Raw genomic sequence first — 22,799 nt, forward strand, 5'->3', positions numbered from 1 at the left:
TCGGGCCTGTGAGAATGTACATAGTACAACAACTATTCCCTGTGCCTCTGCAATTGGTTACAATTTACTGAATAATCCTCAGTGTGCAGAGCAATATCATATTGGCTGGTTTAAAATACCTGAGTAGAGGACACAGTTTAGCTCACCTTCATGCAATGGAGACCACATTCATCAGGTCAATCAATCCCATTCTTTGTAGACAGAAATATTGTGTCCGAATTTATATCTATTTTGACTATGATGGCTTGACTGTGTGACAACTGTACCACAGTCAACTTTGAGTCATCATGAAAACCACCACCCCCCCCCCCCCCGAATAAATCGAACCACAGTGGATTCAGTGAACTCCCGGCAAGGTTTGTGATGAAAAGAAAAACAATTTTTAAATAATTTTTTTATGGGTTAATGGGCACACGTGGCAAAACTGCAAACGCCAACTTGCAACGCTGGTTATCGCTACACTCGGAATCCTTTCTCTTCTTGCCCTATTGATTCTTGCCCAAGCCATCACAGCAAAGATTGGTATTTCTGTCAGCGAAGCTACAGGTCTTATATTTGTGTGTGTGTGTGTGTGTGCACACACATATTGTTGCGGGCCAGGGACCGGTGGCGAGAATGACCACTAGGTGGGGAAAGTTACGTCGATTCCCACCGGAATTGTAGGCCGTCGCTCACGGATAACTCCGTGAGGCGGCGGGTCGCTTAACCGACTGTGGACGCCAATAACTCCACGCGTAGTGTAGGGTCTTTTTGTCTAGAACCAATTTACCTAATTAACCACGCGGTGTCATTGACCGGGGAACCACTCCCTCGGCACGTCTTGCTCGAACCGGGTCACTCTACCGACTGCGGTTGAGTTCCAACTACCGACGACCAACTCCGGTTTGGGTGCAGTCCAGCGGAACTGCCAAAGCCATGCCGGCTTGGATGAGCAGATTAACGGGATCAAAGACCCAGCTAAAACACAGATCCGAACCATGCCGGACCAATGAAGGAAAAGACGAAAACGAACTGGGAACATTTCTACAATAATTTATTTATAATAAACGAGGAAATTTATGTGCCACAGAAAAAGGTTTATTGGGGTGTTATGCAGGGGAAAGAAAGATGTAGTGCGACAATTTACAGCAACTTAGAAAAGAAGACACAGAGCAGACTTACGCAGGAATACACAGGCAAGATTTACAATGATCGTAAACACTTATACAGTTTCTACTTATTAGACTGGCGCCACACACTCAGACACACACTCAAACAAAATAAACCTAGTTGAAGGCAAAGGAGTTTTGCAGCCAGGGAGGGAGGCGGGCTGAGGTTGCATGCAGTTCTTTCGAGTACCTGAGTCTCGGAGAAAAGAATGCTCCATGATGCGGCACCTGCCAACAGTCGTGCAGTCAGGTCCACAGCCACCCGTGTGGAGTTCGAGTCCACGGAGGAGCTCGAGTGGGCCGGGAACAGTAGTCGGGGTGAGACGTGAGCGGAGCCAAGCAGCGGGAACCCCTTCGTTTTCCAACCAACTCCGGCCTCCAAGTACAGAACGAACGACCCTCAAAGAACTCTAGACTGAGGATCGTGTTGTGGTTTATAGACCTCCCTCAACGGTGCGGGGCCTTGGTGAAACTGACGTCACTGTCCGCCCTGATTGGACGGGGCTCTCATGGCTCCGCCCTTTCTGGGCGGGGCCTCGGCCAGGCACCGGCGAGGCCCACCCACTCCAAGCATGTGGACTCGTCAAGAAAGAGTTGGAGCGTTTGGATAAGCCAAATAGGAACTGCGACAGTGAAGATTCTGTCTTGGAAAAACGAGCCTCCAGAGACAACAGGTGGACCGTGGTACGTTGTTGCCAGTGAACCGAAGGCTGCAAGCGCTCGGGTACCGTGGATCACAATGGAGGATGGGATATAAAGATTTATTACCCTAACTAAAAAAACATCGCAACGCACCCATTTGATTTCCCACTACACACAAGGAGGGGTTCTGTCTACACATATACTTAACAGCATAAATGACTTGGGACACCTGTATGTTGTGTATATATATATATATATATATATATATATATATATATATATATATATATATATATATATATATATATATATATATATATATATATATATATATATATATATATACATACATACACGACCGGTCGAAAGTTTTAGAACACCCCGATTTTTCCAGCTTTCACTGTAATTTATGCAGTTTAATGTTTCAATGTTCTCTGAAATTAAAGCATAGAACAAATAAACAATTGCAGATAAAAGAGAAATCATGGAATCGTTTTGTTGAACAAAATTTAATCTAAATTTTTGACTCATTAAAGTATCCACCTTTTGCAGATATAACAGCCAAACATACTCGTGGCATTCTTTCTACAATGGAAATCAAATATAGTTCGGAAAGTTCTTCCCAACACTGTTGCAGAAGTTCCCAGAAATGTGTTTCATTTGGAGGTTGCTTTCCTTTCACCCTTCTGTCCAGGTCATCCCAAACCAGCTTGATGGGGTTCAAGTCTGGAGACTGTGCTGGCCATTCCATGATTTGAAGCCTACCGTCTTGTTCTTTTCTTCGAAGGTAGTTCTGACATAGCCTGGAGGTATGTTTTGGGTCGTTATCTTGCTGTAGGACGAATCCCTGACCAACTAGGCATAGACCAGAGGGTATTGCATGGCACTGCAAAATACTGTGGCAGCCCTTTTGGTTTCGGGTGCCAGTCACTGTGTGCAAGTTGCCGACTGGATCCAGCAAAAGAGCCCCAGATCATCACGCTTCCTCCTCCATGTTTGACAGTTGGTGTCAAACACCGAGGAACCATCCTTTCGCCTACTCGACGGTGTACAAAAACCCTGCGTGATGAACCGAAGATTTTAAATTTGGATTCATCGGTCCATAAGACCGTCTTCCAGTTTTTAGTAGTCCACTGGTAGTGCTTCATGGCCCAGGCAAGCTTCTTTATCTTATTTTGCCATTTTAGCAATGGCTTTCTAACTGTCACTCGACCTGTCAGACCTGCAGCTCGAAGTCTTCTCTTCACAGTTGAAACTGATACTTCCTTACTTCGACCAGTGTTAAGCTGTGCTTGAAGCTGCTGTCCTGTGAGCTGCCTATCACGCAAGTTGTTGACTCTCAGAAACTTGTCTTCTGATTGTGTTGTGGCTTTGGGTCTGCCAGACCTCTTCCTGTCAGAGTTTCCTCCAGTTTCCAAGTGCCTTTTGATGGTGAAGGAAACTGTACTCACTGACACCTTGGCTTCTTTGCTATTTCTCCAAAGGAAAGACCGACACTTTTAATGGTTATAACGGTCTGTTTGTCTTCCTTTGTGAATTGTCTTTTTCTCGCCATTATGATAACAATATATTACTTCCTGCAGTGCAATATTGTCCAAATCATGCTTCAGAGGGTTCCAACATGTTCCAACACTGCTTTTATACAGACAGAGGGTTTGTAACTAATCAACAAAAGTTGGGACACCTGTAGGAATTGTTTGCATAAACTTTCAAGGCTCAATTTACTTCCATTGCTGCAGAACAGCTGCAGTTGCTAATGCATTACTTGTTCCCTGAAAAGGGCCTTTTTAACAACTGAAATTTACATTCTTTTTCAGTTTTTGGTAACCTAAACTACTTATTTTTTTAACCTCTGGCAGTTTACCGCTTAGCTTTGTACCATTTCAGGTTATTCACTGGACTTGAACTGCTTAAATTTCAGTAAAAACTGGAAAAATGGGGGTGTTCTAAAACTTTAGACCGGTCGTGTATAAATTCACATATATGTAGATACAGAGAGCGAGAGAGAGAGAGAGAGAGAGAGAGAGAGAGAGAGAGAGAGAGAGAGAGAGAGAGAGAGAGAGAGAGAGAGAGAGAGAGAGAGAGAGAGAGACAGACAGACAGACAGACAGACAGACAGACAGACAGACAGACAGACAGAGAGACAGACAGAGAGAGACAGAGACAGAGACAGAGACAGACAGAGAGAGACAGAGAGAGACAGAGACATGAAAAATACACCATTTTAAAAGAACCGCATTTGACGTTTCGGGCAGAGAGAGCCCTTTGTCAAAAAAAAAACTAAATAACCCAAAAATCAGTTGCAATATATAATTACATCATTATGAACAGCTGTGTAAATAATTAATCAATTGTTGGAGCAAGGAAAAAAACCTAGAATGTAACGTGAATTCCTTGAGGATGTATATAGTACCAAGCTGAAAGATGACTTTCTCATCCAAGCACTTTCGATCCAATCACTGGAGCACGCCTTAACAACACACATGTGAAAATCATCCTCGGTGTGATTAGCAGGGTTAAAATGTGCTGCTACTGGCAGACCCGTTGTGTTTAAATGTATAGATCTTAAATGTTTGGCCACTGTCAGCCAAACGTCGTTTGGTTTCACCAATGTGAAGCTGTTTACGACGATCACATGACAAAGCATGTGTGATGCTTGTTGCAGTGTAGTCGAAGTGACCTTTGACATACCATTTGCCTCTTGGATCTTCAATAGTGTCATGTGACGCAGCATGGTGACAAGTTTTACATCTGGGGTGATTACAAGGTGTTGTCCCCGATCATTCTACTCCAACATCGTTGGAAGCAAAACAAGAATGAACTGATTTGTGTGCCACCAGAATAGAATTATCACCAATAATCTTGCAAGTAATTTCGATTAAGGTTCTCTTTGTCACATCTGGCAACACGGCTCGTCGTCACGTTCTGGGGCATAACCGATGGAATACTACGACGGAAATTATTTTGCTTTTCAATCATTGCCACTTGGTGAGAAACTCTTGTGGCCTTACATCTGACTTCATGAAAAAATGGTGATGGGGTCACCACTATTTTTGAAAAAAAAATCACTCAATTCTTGAGCCCATATGTGAAAAGTGTCATCATTGCTGCAAATACTTCGTAAGCCAAGAAACTGGGAACATGGTATGGAATTGGTGCACAAATGCGGATGAGATGACTCAGACATTCAATAAGAATGAGAGTCAGCCGGCTTATTGAAAATATCTGTGCTAAATCCCTCTGCTGCAAAAGAGATGATGCTGATGTCCAAAAAATCCACACAGGTGTCTGAAATGACACAGTGTATTCTGCAGGGATGGATGGTCGGCTGGGGGGAGTGGAGGTGTCAATGGCGCGAACCTCGCAACTGTGAGTGGTTGGTACCTGACGACTGAGCGTGAGCAATAAAGAACAGAGCGCCTGGGGGTACCATCCACTGTTGTTGTTAGGGGAGCTCCATGCCCTTCATGAGCCACAGGCCTTCAAGCTCATACAACCCTCTCGAGGGACGAGGCGGGTTCTGCAGCACCCTTTGCACCAGGTCACATCGGGGCGTCTTGTCTTCCCCTAATTGTATCTCTGTCGAGTGAACCATGGGCCCATAATTATTTTGTTGAGTTAAATGTATATAGCTGATCTGTTCCATGGGTGTGAGCATCACTTCGTGGGTAACTTGGTGATTATTGATTGCCCAGTGAGGTACCTGGCATTGCCCAGTGCTTTTCTAATGCTGTTGGCATTTTGAAGATATCAAATTTTGTGGTTTTTTTCCCATTTTTTTGTAGGGGCCTAAAACACTTCCCTATATCCACTAAGGAATGGGGTTGTGGATCATTTAATATTTCCTTTCACATCGCTGCAAAGGTTAAATCACTATAGAGTGATTTAAAGAAAAAACAAAAATCTAGCTATTTTTCAATATTTTCAAAGAATTTTATTTTACTAAAACACTCCCTGGGACTTACTGTTGAACCTCTGAAAGTTTGACGATGATCCGTTTGGCCTTCTCTGGGGAAATGGTGACGCACACAGACAGACAAACATCTCTCTTATCGTATTAAGCAGTTGAACCCATGCAGGACCGAACACACTACTGTGCTGCTGGCTCCCAAATTAACCAACTCTAGAAGCCGGATGTGAGTGAGTCTCTTCATCTCGACCAGCTTCTCAATTTTTCTAGTGTACTGCTGTGACTGTCACTTTTCAACTCTCTCCAAATCTCCCTGAATCTCTGGAATAGCTGATGTCCCCAAATCTCTTTTGCTCAATTGCCTATTGTTACCGGCAGGTCCTTTAAATTGGCTTCACCCTCTGGACTTCTTTGAACCAACCTCCCAATCAGATGGGCTCGCTGAAGGAACAGCGATTTTGAACCCGTCATCGGGAGAGGACGTGCAATTGCTTGTTCAAATGTTCAACCTGCCTGAAGTTTGGTAGTTATTGCAGGTTTAGGGGAAAAGTCTCGACTACATTCATAACTGACTACAGAATATAATACCAGCTGCTGGCCGTCTAAAATACTCACTCAATAATGGCTCAATAATTATAATCTAACATTTACTTTCTTAATCGAAAATTATAACGAAAATAATACACTTATTTTAAGCTACTGTTAGACACCAAATTGTGTATTTTAGCATGATGATGTCTGTCTGTCTGTCTGTCCGACTTGTTTTTTTAACCGCAATACATTTGGTCATTACTTATCCAATCGTAACCAAACTTGACAGGAGGATTAAGGATCACACGATGGAGGTTTTATGAACTTCATTACCACCCCCACTTCCCCCTTCCCCAATGTGGTTTTCTACCTTGGGCAAAATCCGTGCTTATCCCTCCTAATCATGGCATTTTTCAAAAGTGTGTGTGTGTGTCAACAAAAAATTGTTGAGTGTTTTAGGCGCAACAAATTTTTGAAGAATTTTGAAGAATTGAATAATTTTTTGGATTTTTTTTTAATTGCTCCATAGTGCCTAAGCCTTTGTAGCTACGTGAAAGGTAATATTAAATGATCCCTGACTCCATTCCTTATATTAGTGGGTGTTGGGAAGTGTTTCAGGCCCCCACCAAAAATGGGAAAAAAGCAACATTTGATTTCTTCAAAATGCCAACAGGATGAGAACAGCACCAGGCAACAGCGGATACCCCTGCTAGTTACCTATAAATCAGTGCTGGTGTGAATAATGTAATTTCGTAATAACACAAGTCATTTTACAACCCACCTGCCCTAATAGCTGCCATGGTTCCAAGTAGCGAAAGGACGTCGGTCCAAAAGAGAGGGCAAAAAAGTCAGCTGATCCATGTATGATGTGCCGGTCAGCCGCTAAAAGTCTGGGCAGATGTATTTCGGCACGGCTTTGTAATGCTTCAGGGTAAAATCCATCACCAAAGATAGGTTTGGCAAACCAGCCAAGGGTGGCATCAAGAGTAACCTGGTGTGGGATTTTAAGGCTTGACATGCCATTTGACCTCGTTGGTTTCATCCAGGGAGAAGCTAGGACTAAAGAAACACAGCCAGCTTGCAGCGGTTTGAAATGGTACTGGTAGAGACGGTAGACTTTGGCATGAGCCTAAAAAAGATGAAGAAAGGAAGATGCAGATTATTGACGTGTAAATTGATTGAGTACATTGAATTTGTATCAATGCAAAAAAATTATTTCAATTAAAAGGGAAATTCAAAGGTGTTTCACAAGTCAAAAGCAAATCCCAAAAATATTTCTTCACAATTACTGTGGATAACAACTATTACAATTGAGAACGGATTTATCGCCTTCGAACAAACTTTTCTCATCATAGGTTTATTGCAAACAAAACCATTTGCAATACTCGAATGACACTCGATAAAGTGCAACCTCTAACAGGCTGAACAGTTTACGTTCTGTATCACATTGATTGGCCGGATCTGTATCTAGACCTGAACCAAAATTGAATTGGCTTGTTCTTGTCACCTATTCAATCCATCCACCAAGTTTTGTCAAAATCCGTCTACAATGTTTTGAAATATTGTGTTATATATCGTTTTTGGCCTGATCTCTCAATGGTGAAGAATCACTTGAGAAAATTGAAACATTCTCCTATAGATATCTGGATCCGGATCTTCACCAAAACCGAATCAATTTGTTCTTGTCACACACCCAACCTGTCCGCGAAGTTTCGTCCGAATCCGTCCATAATTTAGTGAGATGTCTTGCTATATATTGTTTTTGGCCCTATCTCTCAATGGTGAAGAATCAGTTTAAAAATTCTCAGATCCAGATCCGGATCTTCACCAAAATCTAAACAAATCGTCCTTGTCATACACCCAAACTGTCCACTAGATTTCATCCGAATCTGTCTACAACATTTCGAGATATCCTGGTCACAAACAAACAAGAAAGATATTGTGCATTGCACGATATTTGCAAAATCCAAATAAACAATAGTTACCATGAAAATAACAATTTGGAAATATGGAAAATTTGACCTATCAAGTGTTTTCCATGATGGAAAGTTGTGCATACAAATTTGGTTGATGCATTTTATAATTTCTGCCTTATAGATGTTTTACATGTTTTGGATGCCATTGACCTTAACTTTTGACTAATTCTGACCAGATTTTGTACACATATATGATACATGCATAAAAATGAGCTGTTTAAGTTTCAACCTGATATGTTAAAAAAAATCCTGAGGTTTGGCAATAATACAATCACAAAAATATCCCATTTGATTATAATGGGAGTGAAATTGTTGTCATGGACACTGTTTTCTCTTTGCCACGTGGGACTTTTTTCTGTTCCATGTGGGACTTTTCCCTTTGCCACGAAACAAGTTGAGCAGAACCTGAAAAAAATAAAGATAAATTTAATTAATTAATTTTATTTTGCATTTAATTAATTATTCTCTTGGTACTGAGTTGGTTTACCAATGGGGGGAATTTTGATTATGACTAGTAACACTCAAGTGTTATTGCAGAAAGTCCTCAGACAGAAGGTCTAGCAGGGTCTTCAGGGACTAAGGGTTCTCATGGGATATATAGGGTCTACAGGGTCTGAGGGTCCTCAAGGGTTTTTGGGGTCTTAAGGTTCTTTGGGTTCTAAAGGTCTTCAGGGTCTAAAGGTTGAAAAAGTATAAAGGGTCTTAAAATGTTCAAAGCATATAAAAGGTTAAAAATGGTCTAAATAAAAGGGGTCTAAAATGTGTACAGTAAGGGCTCTAAAGGTCAACATGTCTCAAAGGAATGTTCCAATAGTCCGTAATTAATAGAGGTATTTAATAGACATAGTCAAGGTTTAATAATAAGTAATTAATAGACGTAATCACAGTCCAACTCACGTTCACAGCCCGTAGTTAAAAGACACACTCACAGAGGTCGACCAACACTTCACCTCGACAAGGGTTCACCATCCACCTGTATTTTTTATTTTTATGTACAGGATATACATACAGTAGATATCAACTGAATCTGTTGAAAATTGACGATTTATGTGGCCTTGACCTTTGACCTATTGACCTACAAAACAATAAGCTTCCGGCTTATCACTCCCTCTACCAGGTGGTGAAGTTTTGTGAAGATCAGAGTAAAAATGTGACCTGCAGGCGATTGACAAACAAACAGACAAACAAGAAAGACGTGCAGAGATTGATACTTGTGAAATCCCAAAAACAAATTTGACCTTCAAAATAATTGGCTGGTTGAATTCAGTGACGAAATATACAAATCCTCTTCAAATTTCAAGTCAATCGGATGAAAATTGAAGATTTTATAAACTTCATCAAAGTTGTTGACCTTTGACCTCTGTTGACCTTTTGACTTCAAAATCAATAGGCTTCTTACTTATGAACAACTCTACCATTTGGTGAAGTTTCGTGAAGATCGGTTTAAAATTGTGACCTGCAGACGATTGACAGACAAACAGACAAGCCAGTAGGCGGACATGGGTAGTCGACTACCCAATAGAACCTGACGCGATGGGCCCGTTCGATGGGGAATGACCTGAGGATTAAGCACAAGATAATTCATGATTCGAGCTTCAAGGGTTAATGCTGCAGATTGTTTTTTCGTTAAAATACCCCCACATTTAGAGGTTTTTCGGCCGTTGCTAGGCAACGGAGGGGTCCATAGCAACGGTTCTTTCTCACACATAACTAGGACATCCCATGAACCTACCATACCAGTTTCATGTATATCTGACTCATAGTCTCTGAGATATAACGAACTTCGTTTTTTTATTGTTTTCGACCAGGGTTCATTCAAAGTCTATCTTCTCCGACAGTTTTCATAGGATCTGGCTGGAATTTTTTGACAATATGGCTGAATGTACTATACTGCCCACAGTCGCTCGTGGCCCGATTTTTGAATTTCCAAAAAATAAATTTTTTATGATTTTTCAAAAATTTCAAAGTCCCGTTGCTAGGCAACAGTGGTGTGCATAGCAACGGTTCTCATTTGCACACAGCTTGGTCATGGTGTGAACCTACCAACCAAGTTTCATCGAAATCGCTATTGTATTAACTGAAATCGCCATTTTAAATACTGATAATAAGGGCAGAACAAATGTCAAAAAAAAATTTTTGAAAATTTTTTTTTTTTCGACTAGATCGACTACCCAACATAATTACAGACCAGACCAACTAATATACTTGCGAATCTTCGATTTTTTTAAAGTGACAAACAGATATACAAACAGCTAGACGGGTGAAAACATAACCTTCGTCCACTTTTGGTGGCAGAGGCAATGATGGAAAGCGACTCACTGCACAACGACCAAATTTTCTCTTCCCTGATGTCAGTCATTTATTTTAAAAATTTGACCATACAACGTGTCAGTGGTCAATTAGCTCTTTCAACAAGGAGAAAAAAAACATCAAATGTCAAAACCCCTGTGGTTTTAGTAATTTTTGCTGTACGGAGTTAAAGGGATAGCCCATATTTACAAGATTTATGTCTATGCACAACTGACTTGAGTTGTCATGAGAGATTCATCGAAAGCGATGACCCACACCATCATGTGACATGGAAGATTGCATACGATTGGGTTATTCGGTCATGAATATTAATGGTGTGGGTCACGCCGTTATATTGTGTAAGATAGTCGGTCACATGACATGTATGATGTTTTTGATTGGGAATGCAAATTTCACACAGAAGGGATTCAATGTTCATATATTTTGGGGGAGATATACTGAATTACACAATCAGTATCACATTGAACAAGTAAAAAAAGACATAAAATGTCATAGCCCCCGTTGTTTTAGTAATTTTGCTGTTTGGAGTTAAAGGGCGAGTCCATAGTTATGTACAACCAAAATGGCCACCAGTCTACCAGTCGGCCATCTTTGATCAGATCGCAAAATAAAGTGAGGGGCACATGTATGCCATCATGCACTGTACTTGTACCAAGTTTGAACAAAATCGGACCATGCCTGTCTGAGAAATGGTTAGGGGCACATTTAAGTAACAACATGGCCACCAGTAACCAGCCATCTTGCATCTGATCTCAAAAAAAAAAAATGACGTGCATATGTAAGCCATCATTCGTTATCTGTTTGTCAAGTTTGAACAACATCGGTAAATGCTTGCCCGAGAAATGGTTGAGGACGTGTTCAACATCAGGGGTTATTTTTTTACAACTAAAATGGCCGCCAGTCCACCAAATAATCGAATCAATTGCGAAACCGTATTTCAAATGGGTATTAATGTTAATTTGTCCATTCTATTAAGGGCATTTACATAGTGTCCGCAAGGAAAGGCTTGAAGGAGTTTCGAGAAAAAAGGTGGGTGAGGACAATTAAGGAGTTAGAGGTGAAACAAGGGTCAAGTGAAACAATAAAGGAAATCAAAAATTTCACCATCTTTGCCAAAATTTTACCTTTGATATCTTTCAAAAAATAAGTCTAAACATTGTAATCTGAGACAGTACAAGTTTATAATTGAAAAAAAGCTGGACTACCAGTTGGTAAAGCCGATGAAGTATCGGCGAGAATCCACTCTCCTTTGTCAGGGCAGATGTTAAAGTGAAGAAGAAGTAACCACAGCATTACAGATGTCATGTTTCTAGATTATATGAACAAGTACCGTGTACCAGCAACATATTGTGTGCCACCACAAAAGCTGAAGTGCCATTTGGGTCCTGATGTCCAGGAGGAAGACGTCCTGTCCCATAGCCATGGATTGCTGCATTCAGTGGATCATGAAATGTCAGCCACATTTTCACTCGATCACCAAATGTTTTGAAGCAGAAGGCAGCATAAACCACAAAGTCATTAACTGTGGACCCGTTCAGCCAGCCACCTTGGACGTTCAATGCCCGTGGCAAGTTCCAGTGGTAGAGTGTCACAATGGGTATAATTCCTTCAGCAAGTAAACCCACAATTAACTTTTGATAGTAACATAACGCTGCGACATTAGGTGAAGTACCATTAACATGGCCGCCTGGAAAGAGACGTGCCCACGTCATTGAGAAACGATAGTGTGTTAGCCCCAGTAGTTTTGCTGCGGCTATGTACCTCTCAACACGGTCATATTCACCAGTTGAGTTGTCCCTTGATGATTCACGGCATACTTTGTTTCTCCAATCTGGGTTCCGTGATCCCACACATTTCCACGCATCTTCAGCCGCCATTTTGGCCCTGCGTTTACGACTGCTCTTGGCTGTTCCCATTTTCTCGACCCTTCTTGGATTTGAAAGCTCAATTGTTTTTTTTCCCTGTGAATTACTGCATCCAGTAAATTCTCTTGATTTTGCTGTCCTCTTGGCTTCTCTGTTTTCTCTTAAGTGTGTTAATACATCCACAGTAGTTATGTTTTTTCCGTCTGTGTCCCAATCTCCTTCAACCTGTCGGAACATTATTGGGTATCGTGCTGTAATCACAAAAATGTTCCATGAGAAATGCTTTTTTTTTGTCCCATAATGTTCATTGAGAGGAAAATATAGTCATACTTTATATAATTTGGCATGTGGATGTGCATTTGTGTGTTTGGCTTATCTGATACCAGGTGGGGTTAACTCGACCTGTCATCCTTCCGAGGTCGGCAAAAATGAGTGCCAGCATGCTGGTATCCTGTGTCGGAGTGGCGACCCGTCCAGGATTGTGCCCAAGAGCCAAGGAGACTGATAAAGCAGAACCAACGCTCTGCACAGAGTATGGTCCCAATCTCCTCCTCCTTATCTGATCCGATGTAGCATACTCTGTTCGAGAGCGTTGGTTTTGCCGAAGCAGTTTCCTGGCCAAGGATCATGCTGGGCGGTTTGCCATCCCTCTCTCAGATAGTTCCTTAGGGCAGTTATTTCGAATTTGGACATGGTGTCGACGATAGCTCACCCACTCTTCGCGAATGGCACTGTGGAATCTTTAGCATCCACAAAATAATGCCGGCCGAAGGACAGCACACACATATTGATGACTAACCCTGCCTGTGAATTAAACGTCGGGATGACAGTTTATAGCCAGTTCAGGATTCAAACAGAGGCTAGACTGCTGAGAGGTGGGTGTGCATACCTCTAGGTCGAGGCCATCTTGTCGACCTGTTTGACTGACACACACTCCTAAAACGCTGGACGGAATGAGTTTAAATTTGGCCTTTGTACCTGGGGTGTGCCCGGGAAAGTTTTATGCATTTTAAAATAATTCATCGTCGTGGGAGTTCGGGAGGGGGGAGACGAAGCAAATTCTCCATGCAAATGTGGACCATGCATCGTTGCAACCTGTGGGAGAGCTTGCATGACAAGTCCCAGTGGTTTACAGTATGGTATTATCATAATATCTCTGACTGAAAACGTTGTAGACTCAAAAACGACTTGTCCAATTTACATATGTGCTCCGTATTTTTTTTTTACTGCCACATCCCCTTCCTCCCCACCCCTGCATCCCCTTCCTCCCCCACTCAAAGCCATTCTCTCTCTGACCTTATAAGGAGGGCAGACATTTTATCATGTTCCTATGATATCTTCTTTCTCATGTTTTTCTTTCTTTCTCTGAAAGCAATTACAATCACACATCATTCCTTCGTTTCTGAGAAATCCTCTTCAGATTCGGCATGAAGATGCCTTGGTCCAATCAACACACCTTTAGGCCGGGGGCTAGTGGGACCTACCTTGCACCCCCCCACCCCCGTGACAATTTTTCACTGATACCACAGTGTTCATATATATCCCAAGTATCAGAAAAAAGATGTTCCCAGAAAAATAACTCATTTGCACTATGCTTTATCAAGCTGTTTCCATTTTTGCATGTAATTAAGCTATCCAAACATTATTCTACATCTCTGACAACAAAGGAAATATGTTCACTCTATTCCTTGACCCTCCAAACATATGTGTGGATTCCTCATTTACAAATTTCCATGCACCAGAAGTTGAGATATTTATGAAAATGAGAATTTCCATAATGGCGGATCCTAATTTGCATATCAATGCATTAAAAATTATTTCCACTACTTTTACTCAAACAGAAAATAGTTATGTTTCCCTTAAACACCAACAGACATCATAAGTCAGAGTTATGTATTATATCAGGCCCAGGTAATTAATTCTATTGATTAATCTGATTTCGCATGATTTTCGAACGATTCATTGTGCTTTGTATTTTATGCTAATTAGCCTACTTTATAAAATTAAAAAAATTTTAATATATTTTTTGCCAACCTGGCTTGTATCTGGCAACACTTAAGTAATGTTTTTTTTGACAAAAAACTGACATGTGTGGTAATTACAAGGAAAGAAAATGGGAATTCTTGCATTTTTGTTGGAATTATTGTCTTTAAGTCAAATTTAATTAATATGCAAATGAGCTGATTAGCATAAACAAAATATATTTTAATACATAAATGTATAAGTTTTAATTTGACACTAATTTTGTGATTTTATGTTTATATTTGACAGAGATATTGACATTTTGCCGATCTTTGTGAGATTCATCTATTTTTGATTGGTTGCCATGGAAACAGCTTAATAAATCATAGTGCAAATGAGTTATTTTTCTGGGAACATCTTTTTTCTGATACTTGGGATATATCTGAACGCTGTGGTATCAGTGAAAAATTGTCGCAGGGGGGGTGCAAGGTAGGTCCCACGGGCCCCCGGCCTACTTGAGCCCATATTTTTTCTCCAATTGGATCCTGTTCTGATTTTAAGGGGTCAAAGGTGAAACACTAAAAATCACTCCTTTTGCCTTGCCATTCCCTCGTATTTGAGTCGATGGAGATGAAAGTTGTGGCAAATGTGCTTTCAAAAAAAAAAAAATCTCCTAAAGCGATACGTTCGTTAAAATCTCAGGATTACCGTTGTTTTATGAATCTTACGGAAGTCAAAGTTCAGAATGGAATGTAAAATTAAGGTTTTTGGCTTTCCGTGCCTCCTGTATTTCAATCAGTCCAAACGAAAACTGGTAAAATGATACCTTATCACAGTCCTTACAGATCAAAATGGATAAACATTGGTTTTGTGTCTTATTTTCGATTTTACAGGGATCAAAGATCAAAATATATCACAAAATTATCGGTTTTGGTGATATTTTTTTTACCGATGCAAACAACATTCGGGCTGGAAGGATAACCTGGAGATATGAGCATCTGCCTTTGAGCTGTCAAACCTGGGTTGGAATCCTGACCCAGCTCATAAACTCTCATCCTGATGTTTTGCAGGCAGTGTGAGGCATCAATGTGGTTCTGTGCCTTGGAGGTGTGTTAAACTGGGTGTCCTGTTTGGTGTCTGCTGACATTATTTGGCGGTAAGTGAGCAATCGCCGGCATTCTTTATGGAGGAAACAGGATGCACTCCCTTATGAAGGAGACAGGACTTCATCTATGAGAAAAGAGGTGATGATGAGGGGATCTCGGAGAGATGTTTAAGTTATTAAAGGGTGTCGACAAGACAGGTGAAGTGCAGTTTTTCAGCAGAATGGACAGTGTTATGACCCAGGGGCCAGAGCTTGAGTCACTCAGAAAAGAGTTAATGCATTAAATGGTCGCCCGAGAAAGGTGGTGCCAGCAGAGGAGGTGGATGGGTTTAACTTGGAATTATCTAGCTACCTGGATGCATTGGAGAGAGAAGTGTATGGGGATCTTGGCAGGACTTGTAGGTAGCTTGTGCGTGGATGGGTGATTGTAACTGGTGTTGGTGTAGTGTAGGCACGATGAGCCGAATGGTCTCCTTCTGCACCAAAATTCTGTGTGTGTGTGTGTGTGTGTGTGTGTGTGTGTTCTCAACAATTTTGAAATCCCTGCTCTAACACCGTTGTAGTCGGTGTACTAATTCATACTTTAAAACCTTGGAAGAATGTTGCATTGCACAAGACTTTGTTTAAGTAACCTCCAAGCAAGACTTTTAATCTTTCTTTTTCTCAAAACTGCATGTCGATGTTTCATGTTTCTTCAAACTTGGATTATGCCCACATTCCATTACAAACATAGGTAAAGGGGTTACACTGATTAGTCACCTTGATTTACTGACTTTACTGTAAGCTTTGAGTCCTAAAAGAGTGTGCAACATAATATGTGGAGGACGTGATAAAGAGATTAAGTGGTCAGCGATTTTGAAAAAATTGTGACACAAGTATGTTTCAAGTCATGATCAAAGTTAATCGATGAAGCACTCCGTTGATGACATGAATTCATGACATATCAGAACAGGTATTTAACAATAAGTTGCTTTGCTTACCTGATGGGGTGCTGTTCCTGAAGCCCAAATGAACTTCTTGGGGAATGACCCTGATGGGCCAGACTGTCCAGATCTGTACTGTGTTGCTGGTACGCTGCAGAGTATTCCTGACAAGCATAACACCACCGTGAGGGCCGCAAATGCAGAGGATGCATTCGACTGACGATTTGATGATCCTTTGAGGAAGATGCGATCGATGGTTATCCATTGTGCCTGCATCGTGCTGCACCAAGAGGTGGAACAGCCTGCTTCGTGTCTTGTCTTGTCGAAGACAAAAGCGTTACTGCATCTTTACAGCAACAGTTTGTTTCTCTTTTATCAATCATTACCTTACTATTTACTGGACAGCTCACAGAGACTGTAAGTAATCTCATTGTAAACTGCAGCACCCTGTTGTGTTTGATTCACGTGAGAAATGAAACTGAACAAGATGAAATTGAAGGTGATGTGGGCTAGAGTAATGGTGGGAATCTTGTGGGGAGAGAGATGACATGGTTCTTTGAGTTCAGTTGATCTTCCTAGCTCTCCTGTGTTATTTACCAAATTCCTAAGGACCTTTCGCACAGATGAGCCAAGAGTTATAAAGCTGAGTGGTTTATTCCTTCCCCCATTTGCTATCACTAATTTTCCTTTGTACCATTCAGCCACTGCCATGTGCACTGCTCTTCCTCCCTTCTTTACCTTTGTCTTTCCTTCCTCTGACCCATGACTACTAGATCTTAACTGTGATGTTTCACATCAATTGATGAAGCGGTTCAAGAAAAATAATTTTTGAAAGATTTTCATTCACAATAAAATATAGCTGCTGTCATGTGACCTATGACATCATAAGTGAAATTTTTTTTATCTCCTCATGGATAGGCGATCATAACTAAAGTTTCACATCGATCTGTTCAGCCGTTTCAGTAAAGAAGGTTTTTGAAGGTTTTTTATGTTAAAAACAATATGCCTGCCAAACCATGTGACCGATGACATCATCAATTTTTCCACCCCATATAATTTAGCCTGAGATGACCCTCAATATTTTTCATACTCATTGGATAAAGCGTTCGATGTATGCAATTTTGACGTCATAACGAAGCTGCCACCTATGACATCATCATAAAAGCGTACTTGTTTCCCACGGGGAGTACTCGACACATGCCAAGTTTCAATTTTTTCCATTGAGCGGTTTTGGAGATAGAGGTCCAATTTTTTTGCTTTTTTTTCCAAAATGTCTGCCACATGATGTCATAATTATCATAAAAACATTTTACATGAGTCGTCGCACCTATGGTGAAAATTTTGTGTCAATCAGGTAAACGGTTGCAGAGAAAACAGAGAATCAGCTTGGACGGGCGGACGTACAGACGGATGGACAACCCAAAAACATAATGTCTCAGGCGACTTCATCAGTGGAAGCATAATAATCTATCTATAATTCCAGCCATCTCTGTCTGTCTGTCTGTCTGTCCGTCTGCGACCGCTGTTTCTCGACAACCACTGGTCCGATCTAATTGAAACTTGCCAGGTATATTGCTGGGGACCTGAGTATGTACCTTTTCAAAGTTTGATATTAATCGGACAAGTAGTTCCCAAGTTATGGCCATTTATTTACCAAACTAATAACAGGACACAGTGCTATGACGTCACAACTGACGTCACAATTGTTCTTTTTTGTCTTCTTTTTTTTTTTGCACGTACGGCCACGCACATATGGGCACGCACTCGTAATAGTAATGATTATAATACAAGCAAAGGGACCTGATGAAATGGCAATGAGGAAATAATGAACATGTTTATTTGTTGACACGGTCAGGTTTAGTATGTTGATAAATTACTTCACCTGTATTATCTCAAAGTCCGGATGGAAGTTTAGGTTTATTACCTCCACCACCGAAGGTTATGTTTTCACCTCTTTCTGTCCGTTTGTTACTTTGCAAAATCGAAGATTTCTCAAGTATATTGGTTCGTCGATTTTGTTATTCTGTCTGTCTGTTTATCGCCCAGAGGTCACAATTTAATACCGATCGTCACGAAACTTCACCACATGGTAGAGTTTGTCATAAGGAAGAAGCCTATTGTTTTTGAGGTCAAAAGGTCAACATAGGCCAAAGCTGAACAACTTCGGTGAGATTTCTAAAGTCTTCAATTTTCATCCGATTGACTTGAAATTTGAAGAGGATTTATAGTTCAGGTCACTGAATTCAACCAGCCAATGATTTCTGAGGTCAAAATAGACCAAGGGGTCAACATAGGCCCAAGGTCAACAACTAAGGTGGGAAAGAAGAACAGTCTAATAGACGCCTATCAACAAAGTCAATTCCAATTGGATGTTCTCCACTGATACGTCATCACCTCCCACCGGTCTAGGTGAGAGGAGCCTGTTCAGCGTTCAGCTATCCAATTGGAGGTTGTAGGGTCTCAGGCGGGACCATAAGGTTGTTGCAGAATCCTCTTCATCAAAATCTGTGATCGTGAGACGAGTTCGTGTTCCTCTTCTTCTTTGCCCAAACAAACAAAGTGGACAATATTTTTTATCTGCCTACGAGAAATTTTTAAGTGTTCTTCACTGTTGAGAGATTGGGCCAAAAACTATATAGCACGATATCTCAAAAAATTGTTTATGGATTTGGACGAAACTTGGTGGACAGGTTGTTTATATCGCTAGGACTAATTAATTCGATTTTGGTGAAGATCCAAATCCGAAACTGCATACGAAAATTATTTAATCTTCAAAGTGATTTTTCACCATTGAGAGACAGGGCAAAAAACGATATTTCGAATCATATTTCAAAAATGTATTGGGCCCAATATGTTTGCATGGATCAGCATTGTGTCGTGGAGGGATGTGCTCTACTGAATGCCCTTCTAGTTTATGTTGTAATGAGATCAATGCTGATGTGGATGTGGTGTTCAGAAGATGAAATTGTTCATGTCTGATTAGTGTGAAGATTTCAAAGCTGTAATTGTTTTTATTGTTGTGTGCTACAGTAATGCTTTTGGGAGAATAATATTTTTGACAAATGTGCAATATTGTAGACGGTTATCGTAACTGATGCCGTGATATCCTATTGCATGTGATAAAGCAACATACACTTGTCCATGGGAAAACACAGGTATTTCCAGGTGAAGGCCAACTCTTTGTGTTGTTTATTTTGTTTGGGCCTTAATTATGTCACGAAAAATCGTGGTCGAATTTGGAACTGGCAAGAACATAACTGAAATGGTGCAGTCATAATTTTTGGAAACGTAGAGATGATGTAACTGCACAACAAATGACTCGTCTAAAGAAACTTACCAAAAAGACACTCACCAAATGAAAACGCAATACACACAAAGTGATGAATTTTGTTGTTTTTATTCAACAGGATATTAATCAAAAGTTTGCACTCAGGGAGTTATAATAAATAAGTTGTTTGCACATGTAAAACGGATGCTGATGAAGCAAGATGGCATGGAGCTGGATATAACAGACAATTGGAAATTATTAATGCTCCTTGAGTGAAAGCGTTTTGGCATGTCAACATTCCCCATTTCACCAAATGATGCTCTCTGATGGTGATAGTCAGTACGTTTTCTGTATCTGAGACTATTTACACTTTTAAACGGGAAAGAATCAATTCAATATGGAATCAGAGGAGACTGAACTAACTTTGGGAAATTTGATAATGTCATTCTGGTGCGAAGGTCACGTCTCAACAAATCTCTTTTTTGGGGGAAGAAAAAGTGTGATGACAGATGATAGTCTTCATTTTAAATTGCATAACATAGTTTGGCAAAGAAAAACAACAATTCCAGTCCAATAAAATGTTAAAACTGATATCAGAGGTGGGATTTGAACCCACAACTCCATATAGAAACCAAAATGTAAAGACACAAACTGCACTCCTCTGAATCTGGCACCTTACACTTCTTGGCCATTCTGACTTGCGTCAACTTACTGCTCGTTGTTCATTTACACACGAAAAAGTACATGATGTCCATCCGTCCCTGTTGAAGTTGTGAATGTCTGTTCACGAAGACATACTTTACAAGTGTCAACTTGAATTTCAAATGAACTCATAATCATGTGGAAGATGCACAGAATTTGCCAGTCATCATCAACAAGGAGTGCAATGACAAAGAATCAAAGTCTTGATCATGGACATACTTTTTTAATCATACATTCGTCAACGAGTCTTCATTCACAAAAAACGAAATTGACTCTCCATGACAGATGGGTTTCAGGAAATCAGCTTTCTTTTTTTCTCGGCATTATGCAATATTCAAGATATATCGAGTGATATGCAATGTTTTTCGAGTGCTTGAGAATATTCTCATTTGTATTTGGGGAGAAGGTCTATTTTACAAGTAAGCAGAGTTGTAGATCTTCATATATTTTACATCATCTTACGAATTTGCTCGTCATCATCAATAAGGAGTGCAACGACAAAGGAACCAAGTCTTGATTTTTGTCTTGATGATAGATTATTATAGTCATTGTCTTGACTTTCTAAAATCACACATTGGTCGATGAAGCTTCATTCACAAAAAAAAATAATTGACTCGAGGCCTGGTGTTGGCTTCATGGTAAGGGTGGTGGGCTTGGGATGTTGACTTAATGGAAAGGGTGGTGGGCTTGGGATGTTGGCTTAATGGAAAGGGTGGTGGGCTTGGGATGTTGGCTTAATGGAAAGGGTGGTGGGCTTGGGATGTTGGCTTAATGAAAAGGGTGGTGGGCTTTGGATGTTGGGTTAATGGTAAGGGTGGTGGGCTTGGGATGTTGGCTTAATGGCAAGGGTGGTGGGCTTGGGATGTTGGCTTAATGGTAAGGGAGGTGGGCTTGGGATGTTGGCTTAATGGTAAGGGTGGTGGGCTTAGGATGTTGGCTTAATGGTAAGGGTGGTGGGCTTGGGATGTTGGCGTAATGGTAAGGGTGGTGGGCTTGGGATGTTGGCTTAATGGTAAGGGAGGTGGGCTTGGGATGTTGGCTTAATGGTAAGGGAGGTGGGCTTGGGATGTTGGCTTAATGGTAAGGGTGGTGGGCTTGGGATGTTGGCTTAATGGTAAGGGAGGTGGGCTTGGGATGTTGGCTTAATGGTAAGGGTGGCGGGCTTGGGATGTTGGCTTAATGGTAAGGGAGGTGGGCTTGGGGTGTTGGCTTAATGATAAGGGAGGTGGGCTTGGGATGTTGGCTTAATGGTAAGGGTGGTGGGCTTGGGATGTTGGCTTAATGGTAAGGGAGGTGGGCTTGGGATGTTGGCTTAATGGTAAGGGTGGTGGGCTTGGGATGTTGGCTTAATGGTAAGGGAGGTGGGCTTGGGATGTTGGCTTAATGGTAAGGGAGGTGGGCTTGGGATGTTGGCTTAATGGTAAGGGTGGTGGGCTTGGGATGTTGGCTTAATGGTAAGGGAGGTGGGCTTGGGATGTTGGCTTAATGGTAAGGGTGGTGGGCTTGGGATGTTGGCTTAATGGTAAGGGAGGTGGGCTTGGGATGTTGGCTTAATGGTAAGGGAGGTGGGCTTGGGATGTTGGCTTAATGGTAAGGGTGGTGGGCTTGGGATGTTGGCTTAATGGTAAGGGAGGTGGGCTTGGGATGTTGGCTTAATGGTAAGGGTGGTGGGCTTGGGATGTTGGCTTAATGATAAGGGTGGTGGGCTTGGTATGTTGGCTTAATGGTAAGGGTGGTGGGCTTGGGATGTTGGCTTAATGGTAAGGGTGGTGGGCTTTGGATGTTAGCTTAATGATAAGGGTGGTGGGCTTGGGATGTTGGCTTAATGATAAGGATTATGGGCTTGGAATGTTGGCTAAATGGCAAGGGTGGTGGGCTTGGGATGTTGGCTTTATGGTAAGGGTGGTGGGCTTGGGATGTTGGCTTAATGGTAAGGGTGGTGGGCTTGGGATGTTTGCTTAATGGTAAGGGTGGTGGGCTTGGGATGTTGGCTTAATGGTAAGGGAGGTGGGCTTGGGATGTTGGCTTAGGACTATTTTTCAAGCAATTCAATTTGTCGATCTTCGTTCATCAATGTTACATCATCTTTTTGGTGGAAATTCAAAATGGAATCAGAGGAGACCAAAGCAACTTTGGAAATGTGGAAACGTCATTCCAGTAGGAAGGTCATGTCTCACGAACTCTTTTTTTTTTTGGAAAGAAAATGTGTGATGATGGATTATATTATTCACTTTAAATTGCATAATTCAGTTCGGGAAAGAAAAGCTACAATTCCATTCCAAGGAAATGTTAAAAGAGATATTACAAGTGGGATTTGAACCCATGAGAAGACCATAATACACAAACCACAAACATACACAAACAGACTATACATTTCTTGAGACTGGCACCTTAGACCACTTGGCCATTCTGACACATACTAAGTTATTCCTTGTTGTTAATTTTCACACTAAAAGT

General features: G+C 41.2%; 1 protein-coding gene across 1 annotated transcript in view; it reads right to left on the reverse strand.

Annotated features, from left to right (window-relative positions):
• Positions 1–16,703, reverse strand: part of LOC147018664 (klotho-like) — a 38,938-nt gene extending 22,235 nt beyond the window's left edge. The window contains exons 1-3 of the mRNA XM_085898571.1: positions 16,430–16,703; positions 11,855–12,607; positions 7,013–7,360 (exon numbers count right to left, since the gene is read on the reverse strand). Coding sequence (XP_085754697.1) covers positions 7,013–7,360; positions 11,855–12,607; positions 16,430–16,648 — 1,320 coding nt within the window. The 5' untranslated portion in view covers positions 16,649–16,703. The remainder of the gene's footprint in view (positions 1–7,012; positions 7,361–11,854; positions 12,608–16,429) is intronic.
• Between the last annotated feature and the right edge of the window lie 6,096 nt (positions 16,704–22,799).

The sequence above is a fragment of the Eptatretus burgeri genome, chromosome 10 (genome assembly GCF_056783735.1).
Source record: "Eptatretus burgeri isolate ZD-2024b chromosome 10, Ebu_testis_v1, whole genome shotgun sequence".
NCBI lineage: Eukaryota > Metazoa > Chordata > Myxini > Myxiniformes > Myxinidae > Eptatretus > Eptatretus burgeri.